This window comes from Chionomys nivalis, chromosome 11 (genome assembly GCF_950005125.1).
Source record: "Chionomys nivalis chromosome 11, mChiNiv1.1, whole genome shotgun sequence".
Classification (NCBI taxonomy): Eukaryota; Metazoa; Chordata; class Mammalia; order Rodentia; family Cricetidae; genus Chionomys; species Chionomys nivalis.
The window spans coordinates 480,141-505,952 of NC_080096.1; the positions used below are offsets into that span (position 1 = coordinate 480,141).

Consider the following 25,812-nt stretch of genomic DNA (forward strand, 5'->3'; position numbering starts at 1 on the left):
TTAAAAGACTTACACTTCGCTTTCATTTCACCATTCATCGAAGGAAGTCAGGGTAGGAACCTGGAGGCAGAAACTGATGCAGGGGCCATGGAGGGGTGCTGTTTACTGGCTTGCTCAGCCTGCTTTCTTAAAGAATCCAGGACCACCAGCCCAAGGATGATACCACCTACAGTGAGCTGGTCCTCCCCCCATCAATTGCTAATTGAGAAAATGCTCTCCAGCCAGATTATATGGAGGAATTGACGTTCCTTCCTTTCAGCTTGTGTCAAATTGACATAAAACTAGCCAGAACAAGGGAAGCGTCTAAGAAGGACCCACTGACTGCATACAGACACACACCTGGCCCTAGCAGCTGCAGGAACCTATTTGTTTATGGCCTCTTCTCATTTTCATGGGCCAGCTGTGAGCACTCTGCTGCGGGAGGTACCTACATGCCTGCCAAAGCAGGAGTGCTTACTCCAAGGATCAGCAGAAAGGGCGAGGGTCTCTACAGCTCTCAGAACCCCAGCAGGAAAACTGGGACCCTCAGTGAGTCTGCCCCAGGACCGAGGCAGGTAGTACACCCAGGAAACTCAGCTCCAGCTCTCCGTACCCCACCTGAAGGTTGGGGCCCTGGCTAACCAGCTGTCTACTGTCATTGTTGAGGGACTTCTTCTGCAGCCCCTGCCTATTGACAGTACTGCCTCAAGTCAGAAGCCAGAAGATAAAAAAGTGTCTCTGTGCCTACAAGTATAAGCCTAGTGCCACCCTTATTCCAGCCAAGGGAAACCCTGGGACCCTGAATGCTTGCTTCTCCACCTTCCCCTTTACAGTCTGTGCGGCTGCTCTAGGAAAGAAGGGTGCCGAGGGGCTTGGGCATAGGCAAGTGACAAGAGCACAGTCGGTGGTCACAGTTGGCATGCTGGGGCTCTCTTGGACAGACAGCGCATTAACGCTGTCCAGTATGCACAAACTATCAGGTCTGAGCTATTGAGCATATCACCGGAGCCCCTTGGGGGCTTGGCAGCCAAGCACAGAAGAAGTTTTGCTAAACAAATTCTCTGCTCTCTCCCCCTAGACTCAGTATATCTGGGGCTCCAGCACACCCTACGGTCTCTACTAGAAGTCTCTACCTACCATGCCACACCTGGTTGTTCTATGCCTCAGCCTGGCTGCTCTCCCGGGCCTTGGGATGGGGGCCTCCTTGTGCTTGGCACAGCAATTCAAAGCTAAAGGGGACTACATACTTGGTGGGCTATTTCCCCTGGGCTTAACTGAGGAGGACACCCTCTACCAGAGAACACAACCCAATAGCATCTTGTGCACCAGGTATGGAGGCTAGTAGCTGAGGTGGGAGTGGGCTTAAGGCTTGGCAGCCATGGGTCTGTGGTACTCCCAAGCTGGGGGGTAAGGTGGTGAGCACCTGCAATCCCATGTGGCTTCAGGTTCTCACCCCTTGGTCTGTTTCTGGTCATGGCTATGAAGATGGCTGTGGAGGAGATCAACAATGGATCTGCCTTGCTCCCTGGGTTGCGCCTGGGTTATGACCTATTTGACACATGCTCGGAGCCGGTAGTCACCATGAAGCCCAGTCTCATGTTCATGGCAAAGGTGGGCAGTCACAGCATCGCTGCCTACTGCAACTACACACAGTACCAGCCGCGTGTGCTGGCTGTCATTGGGCCCCACTCATCAGAGCTTGCCCTGATTACAGGCAAGTTCTTCAGCTTCTTCCTCATGCCACAGGTGAGCCCGCATGTTTTGCCTCCCCTCAGCCAACTGTGTCCTTGAGCTCTCACAGCAGGAGGTGCTTCTCCATCACCACAGGTCAGCTACAGCGCCAGCATGGATCGGCTCAGTGACCGGGAAACATTCCCATCCTTCTTCCGCACAGTGCCCAGTGACCGTGTGCAGCTGCAGGCTGTTGTGGCTTTGCTGCTGAATTTTAGTTGGAACTGGGTGGCTGCCTTAGGTAGTGACGATGACTATGGTCGGGAAGGTCTGAGCATCTTCTCTAGCCTGGCCAATCCACGAGGTATCTGTATCGCCCATGAGGGCCTGGTGCCGCTGCACGCCACTAGTAGTCAACAGCTGGGCAAGGTGTTTGATGTACTACAACAAGTGAACCAAAGCAACGTGCAAGTGGTGGTGCTGTTTGCCTCCCCCCGTGCTGTCTACTCCCTTTTTAGCTACGGCATCCATCAGGGCTTCTCACCAAAGGTATGGGTGGCTAGTGAGTCCTGGCTGACCTCTGACATGGTCACGACACTACCCAATGTTGCCCATGTGGGCACTGTGCTTGGGTTTCTGCAGCGAGGTGCCGAGCTGCCGGAATTCTCCCATTATGTGGAGACCCACCTTGCCCTGGCTGCCGACCCAACATTCTGCGCCTCACTGAATGCTGAACTGGACCTGGAGGAGGGGGTGATGGGGCAACGCTGTCCACAGTGTGACCACGTCATGCTGCAGAACCTGACATCTGGACTGCTGCAGAACCTATCAGCTGGGCAATTGCACCACCAGATTTTTGCAACCTATGCAGCTGTGTACAGTGTGGCCCAGGCCCTTCACAACACCCTACAGTGCAATGCCTCAAGTTGCCCCGCATCAGAGCCTGTTCAACCCTGGCAGGTGAGGGTAGGGTTTTTGCTGGGTTTATGTCTGCTCATTCAGGAATACTGAACCACCAGGCAGAGAGAGCTAAATCCTGTCTTAACTGGAGAGGCTCATGGGTCAGCCTTACCCCCACCCCAACCCACAGCTCCTGGAGAACATGTACAACATGAGTTTCCGTGCTCGGAACCTGACACTGCAGTTTGATGATAAAGGGAACGTAGACATGGAGTATGACCTGAAGATGTGGGTGTGGCAGAGCCCTACACCTGCACTGCACACCGTGGGAACCTTCAACGGCACCCTTCAGCTGCAGCACTCCGAAATGTACTGGCCAGGGAACCAGGTAAGGACAAGATAGGCAGAAGCCATGGTGGGTATAGACTTGGGGTTGTCTATGCTAGCCAAGGGAGCCTAACCCAAAGCTCCATGTCCAGGTGCCAGTGTCCCAGTGCTCCCGGCAGTGCAAAGAAGGCCAGGTGCGCAGAGTAAAGGGCTTCCATTCCTGCTGCTATGACTGTGAGGACTGCAAGGCAGGCAGCTACCAGAAGCATCCAGGTGAGCCTCCTTCCCTAGACAGTCCGCACAGCTGAACTGGGGGCAGAGGCCTGGCAAGGGCCTCCCCTCCAGGCTAATGCTGAAGACAAGCGCCTGTCGGGGGCTGGGCTGGGGAATTCTGTCTCCCATCACCAGACCCTACATTGCTTTTTTCTTTCTTTTACTATAGATGACTTTGCCTGTACTCCATGTAATCAGGATGAGTGGTCCCCAGAAAAAAGCACAGGCTGCTTACCTCGTAGGCCTAAATTCCTGGCTTGGGGAGAACCAACCGTGTTGTTACTACTCCTGCTGCTTTGCCTGGTGCTAGGCCTAGCACTCGCCTCCCTGGGGCTCTTCATCCATCACTGGGACAGCCCTCTTGTTCAGGCCTCAGGTGGGTCACGGTTCTGCTTTGGCCTGGTCTGCCTAGGCCTCTTCTGCCTCAGTGTCCTTCTATTCCCAGGACGGCCAAGCCCTGCCAGCTGCCTTGCTCAACAGCCACTGGCTCACCTTCCTCTCACAGGCTGCCTAAGCACACTCTTCCTGCAAGCAGCTGAGATCTTTGTGGAATCTGAGCTGCCACTGAGCTGGGCGAACTGGCTATGCAGCTGCCTTCGGGGACCCTGGGCTTGGCTGGTGGTATTGCTGGCCATTCTTGTGGAGGCAGCACTATGTGCCTGGTACCTGACATCCTTCCCACCAGAGATGGTGACAGACTGGGTGGTGCTGCCCACAGAGGTTCTGGAGCATTGCCGCATGCGTACCTGGGTCAGCCTAGGCTTGGTACACATCACCAATGCAATGCTGGCCTTCCTCTGCTTCCTGGGCACTTTCTTAGTACAGAGCCAGCCTGGCCGCTACAACCGTGCCCGTGGTCTCACCTTCGCCATGCTAGCTTATTTCATTATCTGGGTCTCTTTTGTGCCCCTCCTGGCCAATGTGCAGGTGACTTATCAGCCAGCTGTGCAGATGGGTGCCATTCTGTTCTGTGCCCTGGGCATCCTGGCCACCTTCCACCTACCCAAATGTTATGTGCTTCTGTGGCTGCCGAAGCTCAACACCCAGGAGTTCTTCCTGGGAGGAGGCCCTAAGGAGGCAGCAGATGGGAGCAACAGTGGGGGTGACAGTTCAGGGGCACAGTGAGTGAACCCTGACCCAGTGACCTCTCCTTTAGTGAGCCCAGCAGACAACCCCCAGATAGTACCTCAACCTGAGACTTGAGCCGCTTAACTACAGACTGACTCCAAGTCATCCACTGACCTTAGTCCCACAGTGACACCCCACCCCCGGCCTGCAGTGTGCAAGATGGATCCTATAATCCCACCTGTTCCCCAAAGGCAAGATCATCCTTGATCCTGTTAGGCCCTACCTAAGGCCTGCCCAGGTGACTGAGATCCATTATCTTAGAAGCAGCCCACAGAGTGATCTTTGGGACTCCATAGCCATATCTTGAATTTAGGAATACCCCAAGCAGACCCCGAGAGGCGAGAACATACTGCTTTCTTGAACATGCCCAGCCTAGGGCCCTCAGCACCTTGATCAGGCATCCTGGAAACAGAAGGCTGGGCATATGTAATGTGCTGGAACAAAACAAGAAAGCCAGCAGGCAGAGGGCACTCAAGAGGTAGGCAGACAACATCCAGCCTCCTCTTCCCTTCCTGATCCAGACCTAGCTGGTAGGAAAGAACCAAGTCACTACTAGCACCTTGGACAGAGCATAAGCAAGGGTCAGGGTCAGCACCATGGCCAGCACCAGCCATCCAGGACCCCTGGAGTCCTCCTGGTACCAAGGAAAGAAAAGTTGCCTCCAAGACCCCTGTTACTGGCCAGCACCAGGGACAGAGCCACATGACTAAGTGGGAAGAGACTCCAGGCAGGCTCAGACCTGGGTCAGTTCTGGACTGGCCCCGACACCTGAATACGGAAGCAGCTTAGCTGGAGAAAAGAGAAGCAGGCCACACATCAATCCCATAAAATTAAACGCTTTTTAGTGTTTAAAATAGCATTTACACAGAAGCAGCATTTACACAGAAGCAGCATTTACACGTGAACTACCCAGCTGCTCAGACTTCGACACGGTATCTACAGTGCAGATGTGTGGGGCTACCATGCCAAGATGGCAGTGGCACATGCTGGTGGACAGCCACCAGGGTAGCAATGACAGGACCGGACCCCATCTCTGCCGCTACTGTGCACTATCACCGTGTAAAGGTGCCTGGCCTCTCTCGTCTCCTGTGCTAGGCATCCTCCACATACTCCCAGCACAAACTGTTGTCATGAGCTGAGTACCAAGCAGGGAAAGGGACATGCACCTGCCCCCATTGGGTAACCAGCTGCCACCCTCAGAGCAGGCAGGCTAGCAATAAATAAATAAGTTAGACCCCACGTGGGCAGCCAGAGAGTTTTAAAGGCTCTGTCTAACCCCTCAAGAACCCTACCTTGGCCTGACAGGTGAGGCCCATGAACTCAGTTGAGAGTCAGTCTGGGCCACTGTGCACAGTTCTGGGAGAGTTTGGGGGATGGGAGGATGGGCGTGCACAGAGCCCAAGAGAGTCTTTCTTATCCTAAATGGAGGTCACTTCCAAAAAAGGAACCAGGAGGTGGTCCCTGGGACTTGTGCCGAGGACCTAAAGACAGACATCTCACACGACTCTACTTGAGCTGCACCACACAGCAGGCAGGATGCCAAGCCCATATCCTAGTACGGCTGCTGCTCTCAGCCCTTCCTCTGCAGCCTGCTCCCTCTGTCCTGGCCCAGACCCCGCAGCTGATCTATCCTGGCTGACCACCACTAAGGCAAGTCCACAGAGATCCTGGCACAGCAGGACCACAGACTCTTGCCACTGGTTGATGGTCACATAATGTCCACAAAGAACTCACAGGGGTTTCCCATGGCCTTTTGGAAGGACTGGCGGCTACCTGTAAGTTCTGGAGGAACAGCAGCCAGCTCCCGGACAGGTGGCCCTCCAGGTGGCCCGCCCACTACTGCATAGGCCTTTGTCAGGGGGTGAAGTGGGGGGAGCCCTGGGGCAACAGCTGAGGCCTGACTTCGAGGGCTACTGCCACGGCTAAGCTGGCTGACAGGACGCTCCCACCAGCCAGTGCTACCAGACCCACTTGGTGCCGTGTGATCTGATTCGCTGCCGCTGCCCCCAGCTCCAGCTGCCCGGCGCTCCTCTCGGCCTGGGGTCCGATGGCTGCTCCTTGTGGACCCACTGCTCTTGCTTCCTGGGAGAAGGGAAGGGACCACAGAGTCAGCACCAGGCCTGGCCATTTCCAGGACCACCAGCTGCTCCCAGACAGCCAGGGCAGAACCTGGTGAGCCTGGGGTAGTAGGGGAATGGCAGCCATGCAGATACCAGGAGCAGATGAGAGGCAAGGAGCTAGGGGCAGTTGCAGACAGGAGGGATAATGAGGGCCAGCTTGGCACCCCAAACCTAACCCCAACGCTTGAACCAAGGTTGATTTTGATGTTACAGCTGAGAAACTGAGACACCAGTGAAGGCCCTGTGTGCCCGGCATTCCCATTAGCCATCCTGGGTTCACCACCCAAAGACCCACTGACCACCCAACCCCAGGGCCCTGGTCAGCTAATTGTCTTAGCTTCTGTCCTGAAAGTGGTGGGAACCTGAGAACACGTGCTGGCTGGGGACATGCTGAGAGGGACACAGGGGGACCTGGCTTACCGGCCCGAGGGTCCACTCTGCTAGTCCTTCAGTCTAAGGCTTGCTCAGCACAAAGCAAGGGATAGCACAAGTCACACACCAGTCCAGTGCTCACCAATGGTCAACTAGGTCTATTGTGGGCCAAGCTGAGCTTGGGTGCATGCAAGGGCCTATCCAGGGTCAGTAGTCACTCAACAGCTTCCCCTTGGGCATTGCCACCCTCCGGCCCAACCTCTCCTTTCTCCCATCCTATGTTCTCAAAGATGACTGTCTTAAGTTTTTTTCCAGACCCTGTAGAATGGCTGCTGTGCCCCCACTCTGCCTAAGGCTCTACTTCAGTGCACCTCCTCCTCAGGGACACCCACCCTCCCTAAGATGATAGACTCTCATGGCACTCTGCTGGGCTACAGGTACCACAACTGATAAAGCCCATGCCTTCCTTAGCTTGGGGCCTAGAGAGTAAGAGTAACCCTACTCGATGCCCTTGGCTACTCCCGCCCTCATTCTTGCCACATCATCTCCTGGCCTCTTGCCTCTGCCACCTGGAATACCAGGCCTGTTCCCACCAGGCAGTCTTCCTAGTCCCAAAGGCCTCTACCCACAGAACCAAAGTGAGTCCCCACATCAGCCCCCTCCCTGCCCCACACTGACTCCTGAAATGGGACCCACCAGGACCCAAACACACAGCAGGAGCACAGAGGACAGCAGCAAGGCCAGGCAGAGCCAGGGAGTGGGAGTGGAGGAGGGGCTGGCATGACTCTCACCTTCACTCTGCTGACTCCCGGCACTGCCACTGCCGTAGCTGAAGCCAGGGTCCTGGTAAGCAGGTGGGAAGCAGGGCGGGGGCCCTGGGTACTGGTAGGGGTAGCCTTGACCCAAGGGCCAAGGCACAGATGGGTGGGGCAGTGGGGCCAGTGTGTCCTGATCTGAGGCTCCACTGGAGCCACTGTTGAGGTTCAGGGATGCAAGGTCTGGCAGGAAGGGAGGGATGGGTAAGCGAGGGCAAATGGATGAGCCCCACAAAAACCCCCACCCAGTGACCCCCCTACTCACTACTGCACAGGTCCCCAAAGACATAGTAGCATTGCTCAGAGAAGGTGATCTTGTTGACTGTGTGCCGCAAGAAGCCGTGCTTCAGCATGCTGCTGGCATACTTCCTCGCCTCCCTGCGTTCTTTGAAGCCCTCCACGTGTGTGTACAGCCAGTCCACCACGTCCGCCCCTGGCCACAGGTCCATGAAAGTCAGGGTAGCTGAGCCCTGGGAAGCCTTACCAGAAAGAAGAACAGACTGGGCCCTTCCCATACAGCCAGGGACTCACCAATGACAGCATTGGCAATAGTGATCTTAAGCCACATACGGTCCCGGATCTCCAGCCCTGAGTCCGGCATCTGCATGACCCGGACAATGGCGCTCATGTCGCTCTTCACGGTCAGCGGAGCCTCCTCCAGCTCTGCAAGGTACCGTTCTCTGAGCCCAGACAGGCAACCAGCACGCAGGGGCTGAGCTCCGTGAGGTTGGGAGCAGGGGACAGGATCAAACATTTATCTCCCACTCTTAAGTGGTATCTCATCAAGATGTGAGCTGAAACTGGGATATTCTCCCAGTCCCACAGTCCAAGACTTCTGGGCAAGCCAGTCCCTTTCCCTCCCGCAGGGACACCTTCCTGGAGAGCTCAAGCTGTTAGTTATGTTAGGCAGCAGGAAAGCAAGGCGGAGGCTACCATGTGTCCTCCCAATCCACAAAACAGGCCTGGCAGATCCTTCAGTGCATCCAGATGGCCAGTGTGGCTGGGCTATGAGATATGTACACGTATCCTGGTGTACACATTTGTGAAGGTGTTGGGGACAGACACATTACATACAATGGGCCCCAGGAAGAGCTCTGGTGAACCCTTGTCCTTCAGCCTCAGTTTCCTGCCGGGGCTCGTGTAAGCTGCCACTTACGTGGGGCGCCAGGCACTGAGCTGGTTAGTGAGGAAGAGCTGGTGCGAGTGATGGCACTGGAGCAGGGACTCGTACCATAGCGGGGCAGAGCACCCGTCAGCGCTGCCGTGTGGGACAGCCAGGCGGCCGGGTCGATGGGTCGCACTGGGTCAGCTGCACAGTTACCGCACGGCAGGTGATAGAGGTAGAGAAGAAAGACCCTTCAGACTGGGCCTAGGAACCCCACCCCACCCCACCCCTCCATAGGGTCACTAACCCCTTGGGATGGTGAAGTAGCTCCGAGGGGTTGGGTCCCAGCACTTGGCCACTGTGAGGCTGATGGGCCTGTATGTAAAGTTTGGCAGATCACATGGGTGAGGCCCACACAACCCCTCCCATCCCATGCCCTTCCCAGCCCCACACGGATCCCCCCTCACCCCGTCTGGGATACGATCTCCCGAAGTACCCGCACAGCATCATCGTTGCTCATGTTCTCAAAGTTGACATCATTTACCTGCGGGGTTTGTGGGGTCAGGGAGTGGTGGTGGGAGGGGGTGCATCTTATCCCCACAGTCCCCACATGGCTCCCACCTGCAGCAGCATGTCGCCTGGCTCAATGCGGCCATCAGCAGCCACAGCCCCGCCCTTCATGATGGATCCAATGTAGATGCCGCCATCACCCCGGTCGTTGCTCTGGCCCACGATGCTGATGCCCAGGAAGTGGTGCCTCTCTGCAGGAGGGGCCGTGAGCAGGCCCCAAAGGCTCCTAGGCTTGCACCCACCCCCACCAAGCACCCACCAGCCCAGAAGGCCTCACCCATGTTGAGAGTGACGGTGATGATGTTCAGGGACATGGTGGAGTCGGTGATGCTGCTGAAGGAGGATGCCTGTGGAGGGACCCAATGAGGGGCTGTGTGCACACCATTCGGAGGAGACACCCCACCCACCTGCTGCCTACCCGGTCTGTCTGCCTCAAGCGCTGCTTCCGCCGCCGACATTTGTGCTTGCGAATTAGCCGAGAGGAGGTGCTCTGCTCTGTAGAGCTACTCAGCCTGGAGCAGGAGACCAGAAGTCAGATAAGCACGAGGCACAAATACGTACAGCCAGACAGCACTCATAGGCATGAATCTCTCCAGCACACACAGACATATGCACATACCACCTACCGGCTTGTGTTGTCCTCCTCATCTGAGTCAATAAAGCTGCTAGATTCAAGCTCACTGCTCAGTACGGTGGATGCACTATCTGGAGGCAGTCCCAGATCCCGTCGCCGGTCCCCCCTCGGGTGCCCGTTGGTCCGGGCAGCTGTAGGGACAGTGGGGTGGGAGCTGATTGTGGGACTTCAGTCAGCAGTCACAGAATGAGGATGGCCTGTGCATTTCAAGCTTAATGCAGGGACTCTGAGGCCACAGAGGGTAGCAATACCAAGTTGGGATCTCTACCAAGGGATACCAAAGGAAGTTTGGGGTCCAGATCTGGGCAGACACAGCCACAGTACCCTCATCACGGTTTCGACGTCGGGCGCGCTCCCGCCGATGACTGACCATGGACTCTGTGCCTGTCTCGTTGTCCATCCCATCACGGCTACTAGCAACATTTGGACTGCACAGATGAGAAGCAGGTAGAATTGGGCAGACCAAGTTGCTGGCAGCCAGTATCTCAAATGTTTCCTAGCCCCCAACCCACCACGTAGGACCCCAGTTCTAGAAGGTCCCTCCACCCAGCTGGAGTCCCCTCCTCTGTTCTCAGCTTCACCCTTCCCAGGTGGTTCTTAGGTAGCAAGTACCCAGCAGTGGCAGGTCTCCGCCCTGCTAGGGGCCTTACTGGAAGGAGGGAGGCCTGGAGTCCCCAATGCCGCCTGTCCTCTCAAGGGGTGGAGGCAGGTCCGTGTGGCTATCAGTGCCCTGGGACCCTGCATCTGAGTGAGCGCCCTCAGCCAGGACCAGCTGTGGAGGGAGAGTGAGGTCTTGGATGCTCATCTGCTTCACGACCACCCCCACAGATACCCAGGGCAGATGACAGCCACCACCCTACCTTTGTCCAGTTACCCGCATCATTCTCGTGGGGCCACCCCTAGACTCACCCAGGAAACCACCCGGCCATTGAAGCAGGGCAACTTGGCATTGTCATCGAAGATCTCCTCCTTCACCACCCTATAGGCAAACAAGACCCTGAGGTTACCTCACCTCAGACCACCAAGAACACTATGACATCTCCTACCCTTGGGCTCGGCAACGGGGTACCTGCCAGGCCACAGATGTTATAACTGAGGGTTTACATAATGCATTCTCCTCTTAGCAACTCTGTTGCTCTCCATTGGCCGCAGGCCACGGACCCTCAGCACTGGGGTAGACAGATGTAGAGGGGTCACGGAAGGGCAGGCTAGGACTCTTGCTCACTTCCAGATTAGCCTCTAGACAAGGTTAAGGGTTCCTGGGAAAGACCCTAATTCTTCGGCTTCCTTGGCTCCAGGATTTCCCTCAGACCTGTCTCTAGTTATAGATTCCTGGCATAGGGACCCAACAGTTGCCTCACCACAACATATAACACTTGAGGCTCCTTTGGGGCCTCTTCTCAGCCTCCTTATTTTAGGGAGTAGCCCTACCCATCCAGGTGCCTGGGACAGCCTATGGTCCACTAGCTCCTGTGCTCATCAGCCTCTCTGGAGCAGTCATAAGCTCTCGTCAGTATGATGTACATCTCATGGGACCCCGAAGTTCCTTCCACATCCCCCAGCCAAGAGGAGGGCCTCAACCACAGCAAGGCACAAAGATTCCCTTGTATAGACGTGAGAAAGCCCAAGGATATCAGCTCCTGCTGCCCTCAAAGTTGTCTCCCAAACAGAAAGAGTGTGCCCTACACACAGCATCAGTCCCAACTCTCAGAGGAGACGGTTGGTTTCTATCTGGGGAAGGGCATTCAGGGACAGAGCTAACCAGTCCATGGCTGTATCTGACCACACCCATCCCTGCTTGTCTTAATGCTGGACTAAAAAAGAGCCAGCCTCACCTAGGCAGGACACAAAGGGTCAGGGAATGAGGACTGGGAAGGAAGCCAGAAAGCCTGGGGTCAGTGTTCAAAATGCACGATCGGCAGCCGGACAGGTCAGAAGGGAAAGCTGTGAAGGAACAGGCCTCCACCTACGTCCTCAGGCCCTAGATTCCCAGCCCCTCACCCTCATCCCAGTACTCAGCTCCACCCAGCACAGTGGGATTTTCCACACCCAAAACTTGAGTTCAATGGAGTTGGGAAACCAGACTGGTCCTGGAAGTGCACCTGGCAGGAAACAGGCTTGTGGCTTAATGGGCCCAATGCCAGGGGCAGGGCTACCTCTGTCTACTACTCTAGGTCCCCTGATCAGCAGTAGGTTGTAGGAAGCCCTAGCAGATCAACTTCCCATCCTCTCCAGGGGACACTTGCTGGGTAGAGATCTAGGGCTGCGGGGATGGCAGAGGCAGGGCAGCCTGAAAGTGAAAGTGAATTCTGACCACCTTTCTAGTCTCCACTGCTTCCCTGTGCCTACGAGCTCTGAACTAACAACACAGGACCCAACAGCAGATGCAATCGCTCCTCAGAACCCCTAATGTCTATTGCCACCAATCACAAGTCACAGCTCTGGGGCTGGCTCCACTTACTTTTTTTTTCTTTTTTTTTAATATTTATTTATTTATTATGTATACAATATTCTGTCTATGTGTATGCCTGCAGGCCAGAAGAAGGCACCAGATCCCATTACAGATGGTTGTAAGCTACCATGTGGTTGCTGGGAACTGAACTCAGGACCTTTGGAAGAGCAGGCAATTGAACTCTTAACCTCTGGCTGGCTCCACTTACAAGCCTGAGCCAAGGCAGCCACAAGAGAGGCTGTCATCACAGGAAGACCTGGGCTGCCCAGGGTGGGGTGAAGTTTCTCTTGAGGATGGCAGGGCTCTGCCTATGGTAGCTGATGACCAGGACCTGCAGAAAGCCTGCTATCTCTGAGTAACATGACAGCGAGAGACACCCAGACAGGAATCCTTACCTTAGCCCCCAACCTCAGCCCCAAGTGGACCCATCAACAGCCTTCCTTTCCCCTGCCACACCCAAGTTTTAACCCTCTCTGACTCACGCATGAAGAGACATATGAGCAACTTCTATCACCACAGTAGGGCCTACCTGGATCCCCAGCAGACACTGTGTCCCATCCTGAGCAGCCAGAGCCTAGTCAGCCAGACCTTTAAGGCGATATGGCCAGCTTGAGGTCTTTGTGCCTTCCAATTCCCACCAAGACACCCTTCTCCTTACCTTCCCAGCCTGAGCAACCCAAGTCCTGCTTTCTGCCTAGTGGTCAGGGCAAGAAGAAATGAGAGGCTGGCATTTGCCACAGATCCCACAGATAACCCTGGTCCTTCCCCACCCTGGGTGAGGCAAGGGATAAACATCAAAATGCCCACAGTAGAGACAGGCACCACAGGTATGTGATGCTGCCCACATTACAGAATAGCCGCCTGGGCACTCTATAACAAGAACAGACGAGCCGGGTGATGGTGGCGCACGCCTTTAATCCCAGCACTTGGGAGGCAGAGGCAGGCGGATCTCTGTGAGTTTGAGACCAGCCTGGTCTACAGAGCTAGTTCTAGGACAGGCTCCAAAGCCACAGAGAAACCCTGTCTCGAAAAACCAAAAAAAAAAAAAAAAAAAAAAAAAAGACGAGGCACAGTCAAACCTCTGTACCATCCTGAGCCTTGAATGCCTAACCTCTCGGGAGGAAAACTGACCTCGGTGTGTCTCCACTGACTCTCTGTACAGCTACTCAGGACATCCCTGCAGGCATTTTGCCATAACCTCAGAATTCCTAGACAGATTCTTACGGTCACTGGGCTCTGCCTGTCACCCCAGAGACCTACCCCAAGGAGGAATCTGCTCTAAGGTAGGATCTTTGGTGCCCAGCACAGCTTGGCCAAAAAGGACCCAGGGTTCCTGGAGGTCACAATAACACATAGACAAACTCTAGTGACACAGCCCTGAGATAGCCTCTTTCCAGTTCCCATACACACAGCCAGCCAACACTGGCAGAGCAGGCAGGCATAGGCCATGGTGATACTTTGAGCTTCAGGGGTCGTATGCATGTCGCTGGGAACGAGGATCCAACTCCTGCCAAGTATTGCTGTGGACTGGGCTCATGGCCTAAGGAGTCTTACTACCCATGGACTTGAACTGACCATCGCTGGCCACTCTGCTAATAACCCATCCCATGAGCACTGAACCCCAGAACATGGAGCCCCTCCCACAGGTCAGGGAATGCATTACAATTACCTAGACTCTCACAAACAAACACTATAGAAGACACAGAACACAGAGAGTCTAAATCACTAACCCCAGGGAGCCCTCACAACATCTACAAACAGGCAGCGGATCCTAGAGCCCATGGGCTCCCAGCCCTTACCCTTGCCTGCCTCTCCCCAGCTCAGGTACCTCTAACTCAGAGATCGAAATGCTGGGGCCACTGTCAGGCAGATGAGCTCACTATCATACCAGGCAAGCTGGCAGCAGCAATACATTCCTAGGAGCAGGGACCAAGAGCCAAATGAACTCACTCCGCTGCCATAGACCAGACCCTCCATTGTCACCAGATCAAGCACCAGGTAGCACTCAGGCAGGGAAATGAGGAATGCAGTTGTGTGTGGGGAGGGGCTGCCTTTCCTGGCTCCCAAGGCCACTGTGTCGCCAGAGTTCCAGGTCACAGTCAGGGTGAGGCCTATGGATGAGTTGTTTGTGTCTTTCTGTGTCCTCCTAGCCCAGACTCTTCCTCTTAGCTGCTCTGCCTCCTAGTCCTTCTACACATCCAGGACACCCAACTTGTACCTCTGAGCTCTCTGCTAGCTGGCTCTGTACCACACGCCCCAGCCACTCCCAATGCACCCAAAGGAACTCCTGCTTCAGTCCCCAGACCTGCAGCCCCACCTCCTCCACAGTGAGGGCACCCGCAGGTCCTCCTGCACATGAACAAGCTCAGTCGGGACCCGTGTGAGCTGATGCTGGGTTACTACACTTAGCACACCCTACCCAACATGGATATCGGAGCAGAGGAATGGGTACCCTCAAGAGACACCCAGAACACACAGCAGAAAACAACCCAGGTCTGGGTCTGTCTGCTCCTACCACTCATACCCCAGGGGCAGAGTTTGGGAGAACATTTGTGACTTTGGTGATAAATTTAATCCGGAGATGCCCTGTCCCTATGGGCAGAGACCACAGAGGTGGCCCAGCCAGGAGAGCTGGGGAGGCCCAATCTCCAGAGCACAACCCTCCAGCCTCCAGGCAGATGGGGAGCACCAGCCTTCAAGCTGTGGGGGACACGCTCCCCTCTGCTTTTTTTCTAGGTGGTTGGGGCACAGGGAATGGGTACGCAAGAGACTTCAGTTGTCCAAACCAGGTTCAGGCCTGCCTAGATGCGCAGGGTCAGCGAGAGGTCCCTGCCAAGGGACCCTGCAACCACGGAACCCAGGAAACAGTCTCAATGTCAAAGCCCTAAGATGCAGACACACAAGGGCACCAAGCACACCTGCTCCACCCACAGGGCCTGAGCATGCATGTCCCTGCCTCGAGCCCTGCCAAGCCACGGACTCAGGTTTCTGTGGCTGTGCCCTGTCAGGCCTCTGTTAAACTGCCAGTCCCTGGCTCACTGTCCCAGAGGCCCAGCTCAGCTCAAGTAGGAAGTCCCTTTCCTGAGACAGCCGCCACATCAGTGCAGCTAGGAAGCACACTACCTTAGAAGCCGGCTCGAGTCAGAAAATACTCCCAGGAACGCAAATGCTGTGTGTGATTCAGAAAGAACAGAGGCACAGGAGCCTGGAACTGAGGGGGCAGGCTACTGTGACCCTTGACCTCTGCCTTGACGCGGGGACCTTAGAGGGGCTACAAGGAGTCTGTCTTCAGGCTTCAGAAACTTTTCTAAGCTCTAAAAAACAGTTGGGTGCCTATGACTCACCCATTCCAAACTACTCTATTTCAACTGGAGGATCCACTGGGAGCCACAAACCTCCAACCTTTTCCCTCGATTCCAGCCCCCTAAACTGCACACCCTCCAAGGCAGCCATGAGCCCTAGGTCTCCACCCACAGAGGAGGGAATGCAACAGGCTCTGGGCTTGACCAGAGAGAAGGAGGACGGGTGGCTTTGAGGGTGGCCTTCAGCACCCAACCTGGACCAGCTGGGCACAGGGGCATCACTGGATGGCGGTCAGGAAGCCTGGGCCCTCGCCTGTCCACCAAACAGCACTCTGTGGCCTACCTAGAGGGTAGTCAAGGACTCAGATCCCCAGCTCGCCACGGACAGGTGAGTACACACACCAAGGGTCACCAAAGCGCAGAGACTCTACCTACACTTGCTGTCGAAGAGCGGCAGGGTGACGGTCGCCGGGGGCGCTCTCTGACGTCCCCAGACCCGTGAGCCCTGTCCGGCGCAGACAGGTGCCAGCCCGTGCCCGCGCCGGGGGGGCCCGGGCAGTCACCGCACACGCGCGGGAAGGGGCCAGCACTCCCGCCCAGGCCGCGCGGCCCACTGACCCGAAGTCCTGGTCCATAGACTTGAAGAAGAATTTGTAGGCGTTCACCGGCCGGTTGCTGAGCACGTTCTTGAAGTCCGCCAGCGTGACGCGCTCCGGAGCCACGGGCAGCTTGACCAGGTACGGCGTCTCTTCCTCGTCCATGTGGTAGATGATCTTGGTCTCCGCCATGGCGCGGCAGCGGCGACGCGGAACCCGCGCAGCGTCAGGGCCCGGCTCACCTCTCGGACGCGGGGCGCCCTCCCAAACCGCCGGCCCGCGCCCCGCCCGGCCGCCCCGCGGCCCCTGTGCGCGCCCGCCCCGCCCGGTCCCGGCTCGCACCCGTTCCCCGCTTGTTGTCCCGCGGCCCGCGGCCGCCCATCCGCTGCCAGCCCCGGAGCGGGCGCGAGGAAAAGCAGCTCCGAGGGTTACTGCCGCCCACCGCCCCCTCGGGCTGCTCCAAGAACCGCCTGGTGGGGTTGATCCCGCGACCACCGGAGGGCGCGCCAGAGCCGGTGACGTCACTGGACGCCCGCAGCGCGAGCGGGGCGGGGCTACGCACGCGCAGGGCGGGTTCGGGGCGGGGCGGGGCTGCGGCTGGCTCACGGGTGGGGTAAACGGGACGGGACCCGGCGGGTTCGGGAAGCCTAGCTGGTTTGCAGTACGGTAGGGTGGAACTCTGAGTTCTCCCCTCGTCAGGAGCCGAAAGCCCTATCCTGCGCTCGCAACAGATTCCCAATAGACAGGAATCCGTGCGGCGTCTGGGTCTGGGATGTGTGTGCAAATGGGCACACTCAGCCCCCGGAAGGCAGAGGAACCCTGAAAAGGTTGCACCCTTTGAGCCAATAAGATCTGCCAGGGAGCAGAGGAGAGTCGTCCAGCTAGACTGCTCTGGTTCTCCCGACCCAATCCCAGTGCCCGGAATCCGGAGGCGCTGGCCACTCTGGGGGCTTCCGGTCGCTCTACAAAAATCTGAAGATACCTATGTCTAGCCCTAGACAGCGAGAACCTTACTGTGCCCCACGCTAATGCCGAACTCAGTTCTTATGCCCAGGCCCAGGAAGACGGGGATGCCCCTCTCATCCTGTAGAGTTGAGCCACTTACTGCCTTGCTAGCCTGAAGCTACTTTAGGCCTACTCCAAGATGGCCTAAAGTCCTTCGCTAGCCAGTAATAAGAGTGGAGTAATGTATAGGATACTGGTCAGTGATGGAGACAAGGGGTGCCTATTGTAACCTGGGACCATTCCCAGACACTATGCCAGCACAAGGAAAGACCGGGCCGCTGGGACAGAAGGCAGTGGATGCATACTAGAGGCCTCTGAAGTCAGCCTAGGCAGAGTCCTTGGGAGTAATCCCTTACTCCACAGGGGCCTGCTATCCTGGGAACCCTTTTCCCAGCAGCTGGTCCTCTTCTTTGAATCTCTACAGAAGTAACCTAAAGGAGCCAGGCAAGATGGCTTCAGCGGGTCTGCTCAAGGGAGAAGGAAGAAAGTCCTATCCTGGGCGCGCCTCAGGCTAGACACAAGATACTGCCGATCTATTTATTGGTCAGTAGCACTCATAATCAAGGGTCCCCACAGCCTAGCTGCTCTTGTTCCCACCTGACACTCATCCCAAATTATAGGAGGAACTAGAAACCAGAGGCCTGGTAGGAGTCATGGTACTGATGTTGATGCTGATAGGGGCAGGTTGAGTCACTGTGGAAGAGGTGGATGTGAGGCCAGAACCTGTGTCATTCTAGGAGGGGTCTTGTCTAGTAGTGGTGTAACCACTGATGGGACCAGAGGCCACTAGCGTGAGGTATTTCCTCAAGCCGCACCCCAACAGGTCACTGAGGTCCTTGTGGGTGATTGCCATCCCTTCCTGTGCTCACTGTTCTTGGGAGAGCATTGGAGGGGAGCAAGAGTTAATAGGAACAAAAAGATGGCTCAGCTACTTAAGGTGCCCACTGCTAAGTCTGATGACTTGAGTGTGATCCCCAGGACCCACATAGTATAGGCTGAAGACCACCTGAGGAAGGAAAGAATAGATTTCTGCGAGTTATCCTCTGACCCCCATGTTCACAGCATTCATTTATCTACAAACATTCACACAATGTAAATGAAAAGATAAAGCAGGATATGACGGCATGTGCTTTAATCCCATCCCAGCACTAGGGAAGCAGACGCAGATGGATGATCTCTGTGAGTTCCAGACCAGGCTATGTAGTGAGACCTTGTCTCAAAACAAACATCTGGGCCTCCATGAGCACTGCACACATGTGGTACACAGACATACAAGCTAGAAAAACACCTATATACATAAAATAATAAATTTTTAAAATTTTAAGATATATATATAATTTATTTTTATTTTATGTGCAATGGTGTTTTGACTGCATGTATATCTGTGTAAGGGTATTGGGTACCCTGGAACTGGAGTTACAGAAAGTTATGAACTGCCATGTGGGTGCTGGGAATTGAGCCTGGGTCCTCTGGAAGAGCAGGAGTTGTTCCTAACTGCTGAGCCATCTCTTCAGCTTTAAATTTTTATATTTATTTATTTATTATGTATACAGCATTCCTTCCATGTATGCCTGCAAGCCAGAAGAGGGCACCAGACCCCATTACAAATGGTTGTGAACCACCATATGGTTGCTGGGAATTGAACTCAGGACCTTTGGAAGAACAGGCAATGCTCTTAACCTCTGAGCCATCTCTCCAGCCCCCTAGCTTTAAATATTTTAATATTTTAAAAAGATGGGGGGGGTAACTGGAAAGATGACTCAGAGGTTAAGAGCACTGGCTTCTCTCCCAAAGGTCCCGAATTCAATTCCTAGCAACCACATGGTGGTTCACAAACATCTATAATTAGATCTGGTGCCCTCTTCTGGCCTGCAGACATGTGTGCAGACAGAGCACTGGGTACGTAATAAATAAATAAATAAACAAACAAACAAATAAATCTTTACAAGAGAGAAAGAGAGAGAGGAAAAGATCCTATGTCCTCTCTTAGCTGCTTTTCTTTTTTCTTTCTTTAGATTTATTTATTTATTAAGTATACAGTGGTCTGCCTGCCTGCATGCCTGCAGGCCAGAAGAGGAAACAAGATCTCATTACAGATGGTTGTGAGTCACCATGTGGTTGCTGGGAATTGAACTCAGGAACTTTGGAAGAGCAGGCAGTGCTCTTAACCTCTGAGCCATCTCTCCAGCCCTCTTAGCTGTTTTTCTACCTCTGCTTCTACTGAGGTCCCACAGCCAGTGCCCAGTCATGATTAGCCCCAGGAGACCGGTATCTAAAAACCAATACCTGCTCCTGTTGGCCAAGCCCTGCCTCTTGGGGCTCTTTCTGCCCAAATCTCCTCAGACCTGTATCCTTGGGGAGCCTGCCTGTCTATCTTTGTTTCTTCTTTTTACTCCATCTTAGCATCTGCTTCTCAAAGGACTGGGCTAACACCATTTCCTTCTATGTCCTATCTCCCCCTCTGCCATTGTATACTCCCCCATCATTCCTGTCTACACACGACTTGGAAAAGGGGTTAAAAGTCCTTCACCATGAAAAACGGGTTCTTGTGTCACAGGATATCTGATCCTAGGAGAACTTAGTCATAGAGCTTCCACTCAAGGGGGTAGGGAAGGATAGCAGAACTCATGTGAAGGTTATGAGAGCCCTGGGGGTTCCCAAGGCCCGGATATGTCTTCCCTGAACAGAAGGGGAACAGCAGGGCCAAGACTGAGAATCAGATGTGTTCTTTATTATGACATGAAAACTTCCCCAGTAGGAGCTGCTTGGTGTGGCAGCGCAGGCCTCTCGGAACCTTCTTCCCCATCTTCAGCCAAAACAGAGGACAAGTAGAGCCCCAATCCCAGACTCCAGCAAAGGGGGATGTCGAGCCCAAGAGTCACATGGTACCCAGTAACTGCTGGTGCGACTCTTGGAAGGCCATCAACAGAAAGGGATCCAAAGCAGAAAAGGGGCAATGGGCCAGCTCCAAGTGGAGGGCCCGTGACTCAGAACATGTGACAGCAGGGCTCTGAGTGATGCATAGGCATAGTGCAGTCCAGAAAGTTCCTGGGGGCTCCCCAAGACAATGGTTAACATGTTGAACAGTGACTAGGAGTCTAAATGTCTTCCTGATCCTAGCAGGAAGAAACCACGAGAGACTGTGCATTTGGTGGATGTTGTGTCAAAGTTAGGAGTACAGGTAACTGAAAGGCAGCAACCATACTATACCAGCGTCTCAAGGGAACCCACAGTTGCTCACCAAGGTGAGGGTGATCAGCAACCATACTATACCAGCGTCTCAAGGGAACCCACAGTTGCGCACCAAGGTGAGGGTGATTCTTGGAAGAACAAAGTGCAGGCAGCTGCTCGGCCAAATTCAGGCCAAGTTTCTACGAAAGCGGGTCCAGCCGCTGAGAAGAAGCCGGGAGTGTCACAGGAGGGTCAGGGAGACATCCTTTGGTATAGAGCTGCTGGCCCAGCCAGAAGCTCAGGATCCTTTTATTTGCAGTACTCCTTCCTGAACTCTGGAAGCCAAGAAAATGGCTAGTATCTGCTCTCTGTTCCTTAGCCCCAGTGGGAAAGTCAGGGAAGATATTTGGCGTGACTTCCCAAGGCCTTCTCAGAGAAGATAGCAGGAGTCTCCTATCTACAGGGTCCTGGAAATGGGTAGAGTCATGTGTGGGATGGGGTGTTGGGTTCTCCCTTCACTGCTCACCTTTATCCAGATCCACATTCTTGGCAGGCAGGGGACTGTGGACCAGCTCAGCCCTCTCCTTCAGGATGTTGTTTTTGTAATCTGGTTAGAAGAAAAGAGTTAAGTCCCACCCAAAAATGTACTTCCCCTGGACCCTTGTGGCCCTCACTCCTACCTAGCTGGATGTCCTCAGTCCTGTAAGGGGCCTGGTCCCTTGTGGCCGCAGCAAACTCCATCATGTTCATATCCTTCCTAAAGGGAGATGGCAGGTTAGGAGGCCAGGGCAGGGCAGGTCCGGGAGAAGGGTTGGGCAAGCAAACTCACCCCTTGGATTTCCCAGCATTTTTGTCCGAGGTCTCGCATCCTGTGAAGAGAGGAGTATTTAGTCAGTCTCACTATCCTCCCTTAACCTGGGCCCCTCTGTTCCAAGGGTCCCGCCTCACCTCCACGGTGACGATGGCGTGTCGCCAAGACTACAGTGATGAGCAGCAAGATGAAGAGCAGCAGGGTGGCCAACACATAGCCCAATTGCTGGAAGAAGTGTGCGTGGCTCTCTGGGACAATGACGTTGATGACGCTGTGGCCTCGGGATCTACTTACCAATGTGGGATCTACAGATAAGTAGCAAGCATCAGAAATCTTATGTACGGCATGCTGTGTATGGTGGCGCATGCCTTAAATCCCAGCACTCAGGTGACAGAGGCAGGCGGATCTCTGTGAGCTCGAGGCCAGCCTGGTCTACAAGAGCTAGTTCTAGGATAGGATCCAAAGCTACAGAGAAACCCTGTCTCGAAAAACCAAAAAAAAAAAAAAAAAAAAAAGCAGAGAAAGAAAGAAAAAAAGAGAAAGAAAAGAAAGAAAGAAAGAAAGAAAGAAAGAAAGAAAGAAAGAAAGAAAGAAAGAAAGAAAGAAAAGAAACTCTCCGCGGTACCCTCAGCACCCTAGGTCACACTAGGGCCCCTTTTTGGGGCCAGCAGGCTACAACACACCTGGGCTAGGAGCAGTGTTGTGGCCAGACCCATTACCGGGAGAGGCAGGAGCAGGTTGCTCAAAGGCAGCCTCAGTGACCTGTAGGTGGAAGACTCTGCGCTCGTGCAGGCCGCAGTAGTGGTGGTGCAGATGGCAAGAATAGATGCCCTCATCAGCCGGCTCGAGCGCATCTATGCGTAGGGAGAAGTCGCCGCGTGCAAAAGCGTCGGCGTTTACTGCCACGCGATCACGCAGGAAGGATGGTCCGTAGGCGCGGCGCTCGCCAGATGCGTACAGGTCAAGCAAGCGGTCAGCGCGGTCGTGCGACACCCCAGGCAGCTGTCGGTCCCAATGCACCACCTGCTGCGCCTCCTCTAAGTGGCGGTCCGTCCACAAGTGCGCACGGTTCACGCAAGTCAGCAGTGCCGGCGCGCCGCGGGTCACCACCATCACTTCCTTCTCGCCGTCCCAGTACGCGCGAGCTAACAGGGCTGCGGGTGCATTGAGAGAGGCAGCCAGATCACAGCCCGTCAGAGGTGAGGAAGGGGAAAGACGGGCTGCGGCAGGGATGGGAGTAGCAAAGGAGGGTGAGGGGCGCACTCACGATCGTCGGTGACTTCGAGGCGCACGGCCAGGCTCTCGTAGAGGTGACAGTAGTGGTGGTGCAAGTTGCAGGTATACACCCCTTCGTCTCCCTCCTCCACAGCTGCTCCGCAGAAGATAACCTCAGCGTGTGGGACCCATCCTCCTCCATAGTCCCTCCCCTAAAATGGTTCTGTCCCCTGCATGGCCCCGCCCCTCCGAGTTTCCACCCTTTCACAGGCCTCGCCTCGTCAAATGTATGTGTCCGCCCCCCTGCCAAGATTTCAACTCTTGCCAAAGTTTCAGCCCACCACGATTCCACAGCGTACCGCGGATGAGCAGTGAGAAGTTGCCGTCGTGGAAGGCAGAAGGCGACAGCAGGAGGCGGCCGTGGTCGCGCGGCTCGTACACACGCTGTTCACCCGCCGAGTACATATCCACGAGTCGGCGCCCTTGGCTGCCCGGGACGCCGCTGAGGTCCCAGTGGACCACGCGCTGGCGGTCGTGCAGCCGGTCTTGGGTCCACACCATGCGCGGGCTCTGGCAGCGCAGCACCGCCTGGGTCCCAGCTGCCCAGCTCACCACGGACTCGGACACCACAGAGCTGCTGGCTGCTGCGGTACCTGAGGGCCCTTGTCAGGAAGGAGGAGTCAGCGGCAGAATGGGTTGGGTGAGAAGGGGACCCTAAAGGGGCCTGGCCCAGAGCTGGGTAGGGGATACTAACCTGAGTACAGAAGGACCGCGGGGCCTGTAGGAGAGGAGGAATAAAGCTGTCGGCATTCTTCCCCTTTGAACCCAGGAGCCACAAGCTGGAAGGCCACTTGGGGCCTCCTGGCATTGTGTTGCCATGATGCCCACTTAACCAGTTCTGGCAGGAAGCTGCAGGTTACACCCTTAGTGTCACATTCCTGGCTATACTGACAGCTTTGCTAAGTGAGAAATCGGACATCGGGCCGTGAGCTGCAGGGAACTGCTCTAGCACGGCACCGGGACAACCAACAGTAATATCTGCATCTGTGCCGGACCTTTAGGACCCAGTCAGACCTCAGTCATCCATAGTCCCGTCCTACACCCCTTCCAGGCGGTACTGCGGTGCCAGTCTGGACCCCTGCTACAGTTCCAACAGGTGACACAGGGAGCAAATCCCGATCTGCCACCGCTGGCCCAAGAGATTGCTGTGGGAAGTGGCGTAAGAGCCAAACTTCTAGGAAAAATGTGCCTGGTCAGCAGGCCAGAGTGGGCAGGCCTGGGGGCCCTGAGGAAGGGGTTGGAGCAGACTCTGCTAGTTCCTTAGCTGTCAGCCCCACTGACTCCCCTCCCCACATCTGGGAGGACTGAGCCCTGAGTAGCTGACCCTGAAGTCACACAGCGGGCTCAGGAGGCACCCTTGGCTACATCCTCCCCATTTGGGCCCTCTGGGATTTCTGTGAGAGTACATGAAGGCTTCATGAATTGAAGGTGAACTGCTGTTTTGAGGCACCCAGCCCAGTTTCTTTGCTTTGATGAGTGCTCCCTACTCCCAGCCTCAACACAGACAGCTCATCCACTCACTGTCCCACGTCCAGTCCCACCCTCTCTCACACTCACTCTGAAGAAGCACCAGTTTCCACAGCAAGACACAGGACAGTCGTTCCATGGCGCCTGCAGGGACCGCGCTGTGCTTTGTCTTACTCGGCTCTAAGTCTCCTGAAAAACAGCCGACCCCCTCCCTGCCAGCACCCGCTGACATCACGGAGCTGTGGGCCGGGTCTATGTCCCGCCCACTGCGCCGCTCTACTGCTTGGCCTCCCCCAACCTCGGCTGGCCTGTAGTGTCGCAGCCACCCCGTCCAGGCCCAGAAGGTGGGAGGGTCTGAGCAGATGCTCGGCCAGTCGCTGGTCAGTCCTGGGGAGGGGCAGTAACTCGGTCTTAGGACAGATGAAGAGGCCTGAGTGTGAGGATTCCCGAGGCCATGTGGGTGCCAAGCATCTGGTAAACTTTCTGAACTGCAGCAGAACTCGTGTCTGGATGTGCATGGTCTGCATCCTCACCCATGCCTTTAGCCAGGCCAGGGAACCCGGGCTGTTTTCTCCATTCTTACATTCTCCCTGCCAGATCAGGCGGTTCTTCCAGCTCCAATTTAGATGAGGGTGATTTTACTATGCCCTTCCCTGGCACCATGGTGGGCTACCTGGGGACAACATGATGGCACTATGGGTACCGTTATCTTTTAGGATCGAGAACGGCGAATCATCCAGGCAGGCACAGTGGCCCACACCTTTAATTCTAGCACTTGGGAGGCAGAGGCAGGTGGATCTCTTTGAGTTTGAAGCCAACCTGGTCCTCCTAGTGAATTCCAGAGCAATCATGGCTACACACAGTGAGACCCTGTCTCAAACAAAACGAAGAACAGCCAACCAGGGAGGTGACTGGTAGGTCATCTGGACACCAAGGACAGAGTGCCCGTGTGGTCAGATTTTCCTCATGGCCTGATGACCGGGGCCGTCCACATCCATAAGGCAAACCCAGTCCTGAAACTAGCGCTGGATTACTATGATCTGGGAAACCTCCACTTGGAGGAAAGGGGAGTGGAACGCTCCCAACAGAAAGCATAAATTTGAAGCCCTGGGAAAACAAAGTCACATAAACAAATGGGAAATAACAGAGCAGCACTGTGTACCAGCCCACTCCTACTAGTTAAGCAAACCTCAGAACAAGAAAGGAAAAGAATCCAAAAGACCTCAGAAGCCCTTAAGCAGGCTAAGCCACTTCTTTAGATAGTAATCTGTACAGGCGTTATCCCTGGGGGCTGGGGTGGGGACCCCAAGTCCTCAGGAAAGCCAGAACCTCAGCCTAGCTAGCTCTTGGGGAGGAGGGGGAAACAGGGAGGACCAGCAGTGAGGTTATAGGAAGTCTCTCAGGACCTAAGGGAGCCACCCAGGATCTGGGCCAGGCAGAGCACGAAGTTGGCCCCCAGCTCTTCCCTGGACCTTTTATTCTGGAAAAACAAGTCCCACCCAGCAGGCCATCTCCCAATCCTCCTGTTCTGGCCTTCCCTTCTGTTTTTCTAAGTGGTGTTTATGTCTGTCTCTACCCCACACTCTGGGAGATTGACTTCTGCTGTATCTGTCTCCCCTCCCCCCACTCTCCCATGGTTGTCCCAGGCTATCCTGTTTCTTTCCACGGAGGCAGAGTGTTCAGGAATTGATGGAAGGTCACAGAGGTGGCCCAGGCCTAGGAGGAGTCTGGAGCACCTGTTCTGCCCCTCAGCTCAGATCTTCCCTGTGCAGACTCCTGGCCTCAGGGCTCCACTTGAGGTTTGGGGAACTCTCAAACTGCAAATCCCAGTAGTTTACT

The 25,812-nt window shown here is 55.2% G+C and overlaps 3 protein-coding genes across 7 annotated transcripts; 1 reads left to right on the forward strand and 2 right to left on the reverse strand.

Moving 5' to 3' along the window:
- Nucleotides 1-919: 919 nt before the first annotated feature.
- Tas1r3 (taste 1 receptor member 3) lies at nt 920-5,045 on the forward strand. Its single transcript, XM_057783594.1, has 6 exons — nt 920-1,308; nt 1,425-1,725; nt 1,807-2,610; nt 2,741-2,938; nt 3,030-3,150; nt 3,320-5,045. Exons 1-6 carry the CDS (start codon nt 1,118-1,120, stop codon nt 4,273-4,275), a joined length of 2,571 nt encoding a protein of 856 aa, XP_057639577.1. The 5' UTR covers nt 920-1,117; the 3' UTR covers nt 4,276-5,045.
- A 53-nt stretch (nt 5,046-5,098) lies between these two features.
- On the reverse strand, nt 5,099-16,753 carry Dvl1 (dishevelled segment polarity protein 1). 4 transcript variants are annotated; one of them, XM_057783591.1, is made up of 16 exons: nt 16,267-16,753; nt 10,804-10,873; nt 10,545-10,666; nt 10,219-10,322; nt 9,887-10,025; nt 9,679-9,772; nt 9,538-9,607; nt 9,312-9,451; nt 9,158-9,234; nt 8,998-9,065; nt 8,742-8,894; nt 8,117-8,248; nt 7,851-8,018; nt 7,562-7,768; nt 6,819-6,857; nt 6,220-6,360 (listed from the first exon to the last, which is right to left on the reverse strand). In XM_057783591.1, the coding sequence occupies exons 1-15, from the start codon at nt 16,434-16,436 to the stop codon at nt 6,847-6,849; spliced, it is 1,725 nt and encodes a 574-aa protein (XP_057639574.1). In that variant the 5' UTR covers nt 16,437-16,753; the 3' UTR covers nt 6,220-6,360; nt 6,819-6,846. The 4 variants fall into 4 exon arrangements, with proteins under 4 accessions (XP_057639571.1, XP_057639570.1, XP_057639573.1 ...); XM_057783588.1 differs by lacking the exon at nt 6,819-6,857 and having other exon boundaries at nt 5,099-6,360; nt 8,817-8,894; XM_057783587.1 differs by lacking the exon at nt 6,819-6,857 and having other exon boundaries at nt 5,099-6,360.
- Nucleotides 16,754-19,970: 3,217 nt separating this feature from the next.
- On the reverse strand, nt 19,971-24,197 carry Mxra8 (matrix remodeling associated 8). 2 transcript variants are annotated; one of them, XM_057783593.1, is made up of 10 exons: nt 24,064-24,197; nt 23,201-23,224; nt 22,806-23,099; nt 22,499-22,600; nt 21,915-22,385; nt 21,369-21,536; nt 21,250-21,289; nt 21,101-21,177; nt 20,947-21,027; nt 19,971-20,755 (listed from the first exon to the last, which is right to left on the reverse strand). In XM_057783593.1, the coding sequence occupies exons 1-10, from the start codon at nt 24,110-24,112 to the stop codon at nt 20,730-20,732; spliced, it is 1,332 nt and encodes a 443-aa protein (XP_057639576.1). In that variant the 5' UTR covers nt 24,113-24,197; the 3' UTR covers nt 19,971-20,729. The 2 variants fall into 2 exon arrangements, with proteins under 2 accessions (XP_057639576.1, XP_057639575.1); XM_057783592.1 differs by having other exon boundaries at nt 22,806-23,108.
- Between the last annotated feature and the right edge of the window lie 1,615 nt (nt 24,198-25,812).

Bases quoted from the DNA above. Each gene is read 5' to 3' on its own strand.
- Tas1r3 (XM_057783594.1), top strand. From the start codon at position 1,118: ATGCCACACCTGGTTGTTCTATGCCTCAGCCTGGCTGCTCTCCCGGGC. The intron at 1,309-1,424 runs GTATGGAGGCTA...ATGTGGCTTCAG, and splicing joins AATAGCATCTTGTGCACCAG to GTTCTCACCCCTTGGTCTGT. The intron at 2,939-3,029 runs GTAAGGACAAGA...CTCCATGTCCAG, and splicing joins TGTACTGGCCAGGGAACCAG to GTGCCAGTGTCCCAGTGCTC.
- Dvl1 (XM_057783587.1), bottom strand. From the start codon at position 16,436: ATGGCGGAGACCAAGATCATCTACCACATGGACGAGGAAGAGACGCCG. The intron at 10,026-10,218 runs GTACTGTGGCTG...CTGTCCCTACAG, and splicing joins ACGTCGAAACCGTGATGAGG to CTGCCCGGACCAACGGGCAC. The intron at 9,608-9,678 runs GTAGGCAGCAGG...GTCCCTCCACAG, and splicing joins GCTTGAGGCAGACAGACCGG to GCATCCTCCTTCAGCAGCAT.
- Mxra8 (XM_057783592.1), bottom strand. From the start codon at position 24,112: ATGGAACGACTGTCCTGTGTCTTGCTGTGGAAACTGGTGCTTCTTCAG. The intron at 23,109-23,200 runs GTTAGTATCCCC...CTTCCTGACAAG, and splicing joins CGCGGTCCTTCTGTACTCAG to GGCCCTCAGGTACCGCAGCA. The intron at 22,601-22,805 runs GTACGCTGTGGA...TCTGCGGAGCAG, and splicing joins CTTCTCACTGCTCATCCGCG to CTGTGGAGGAGGGAGACGAA.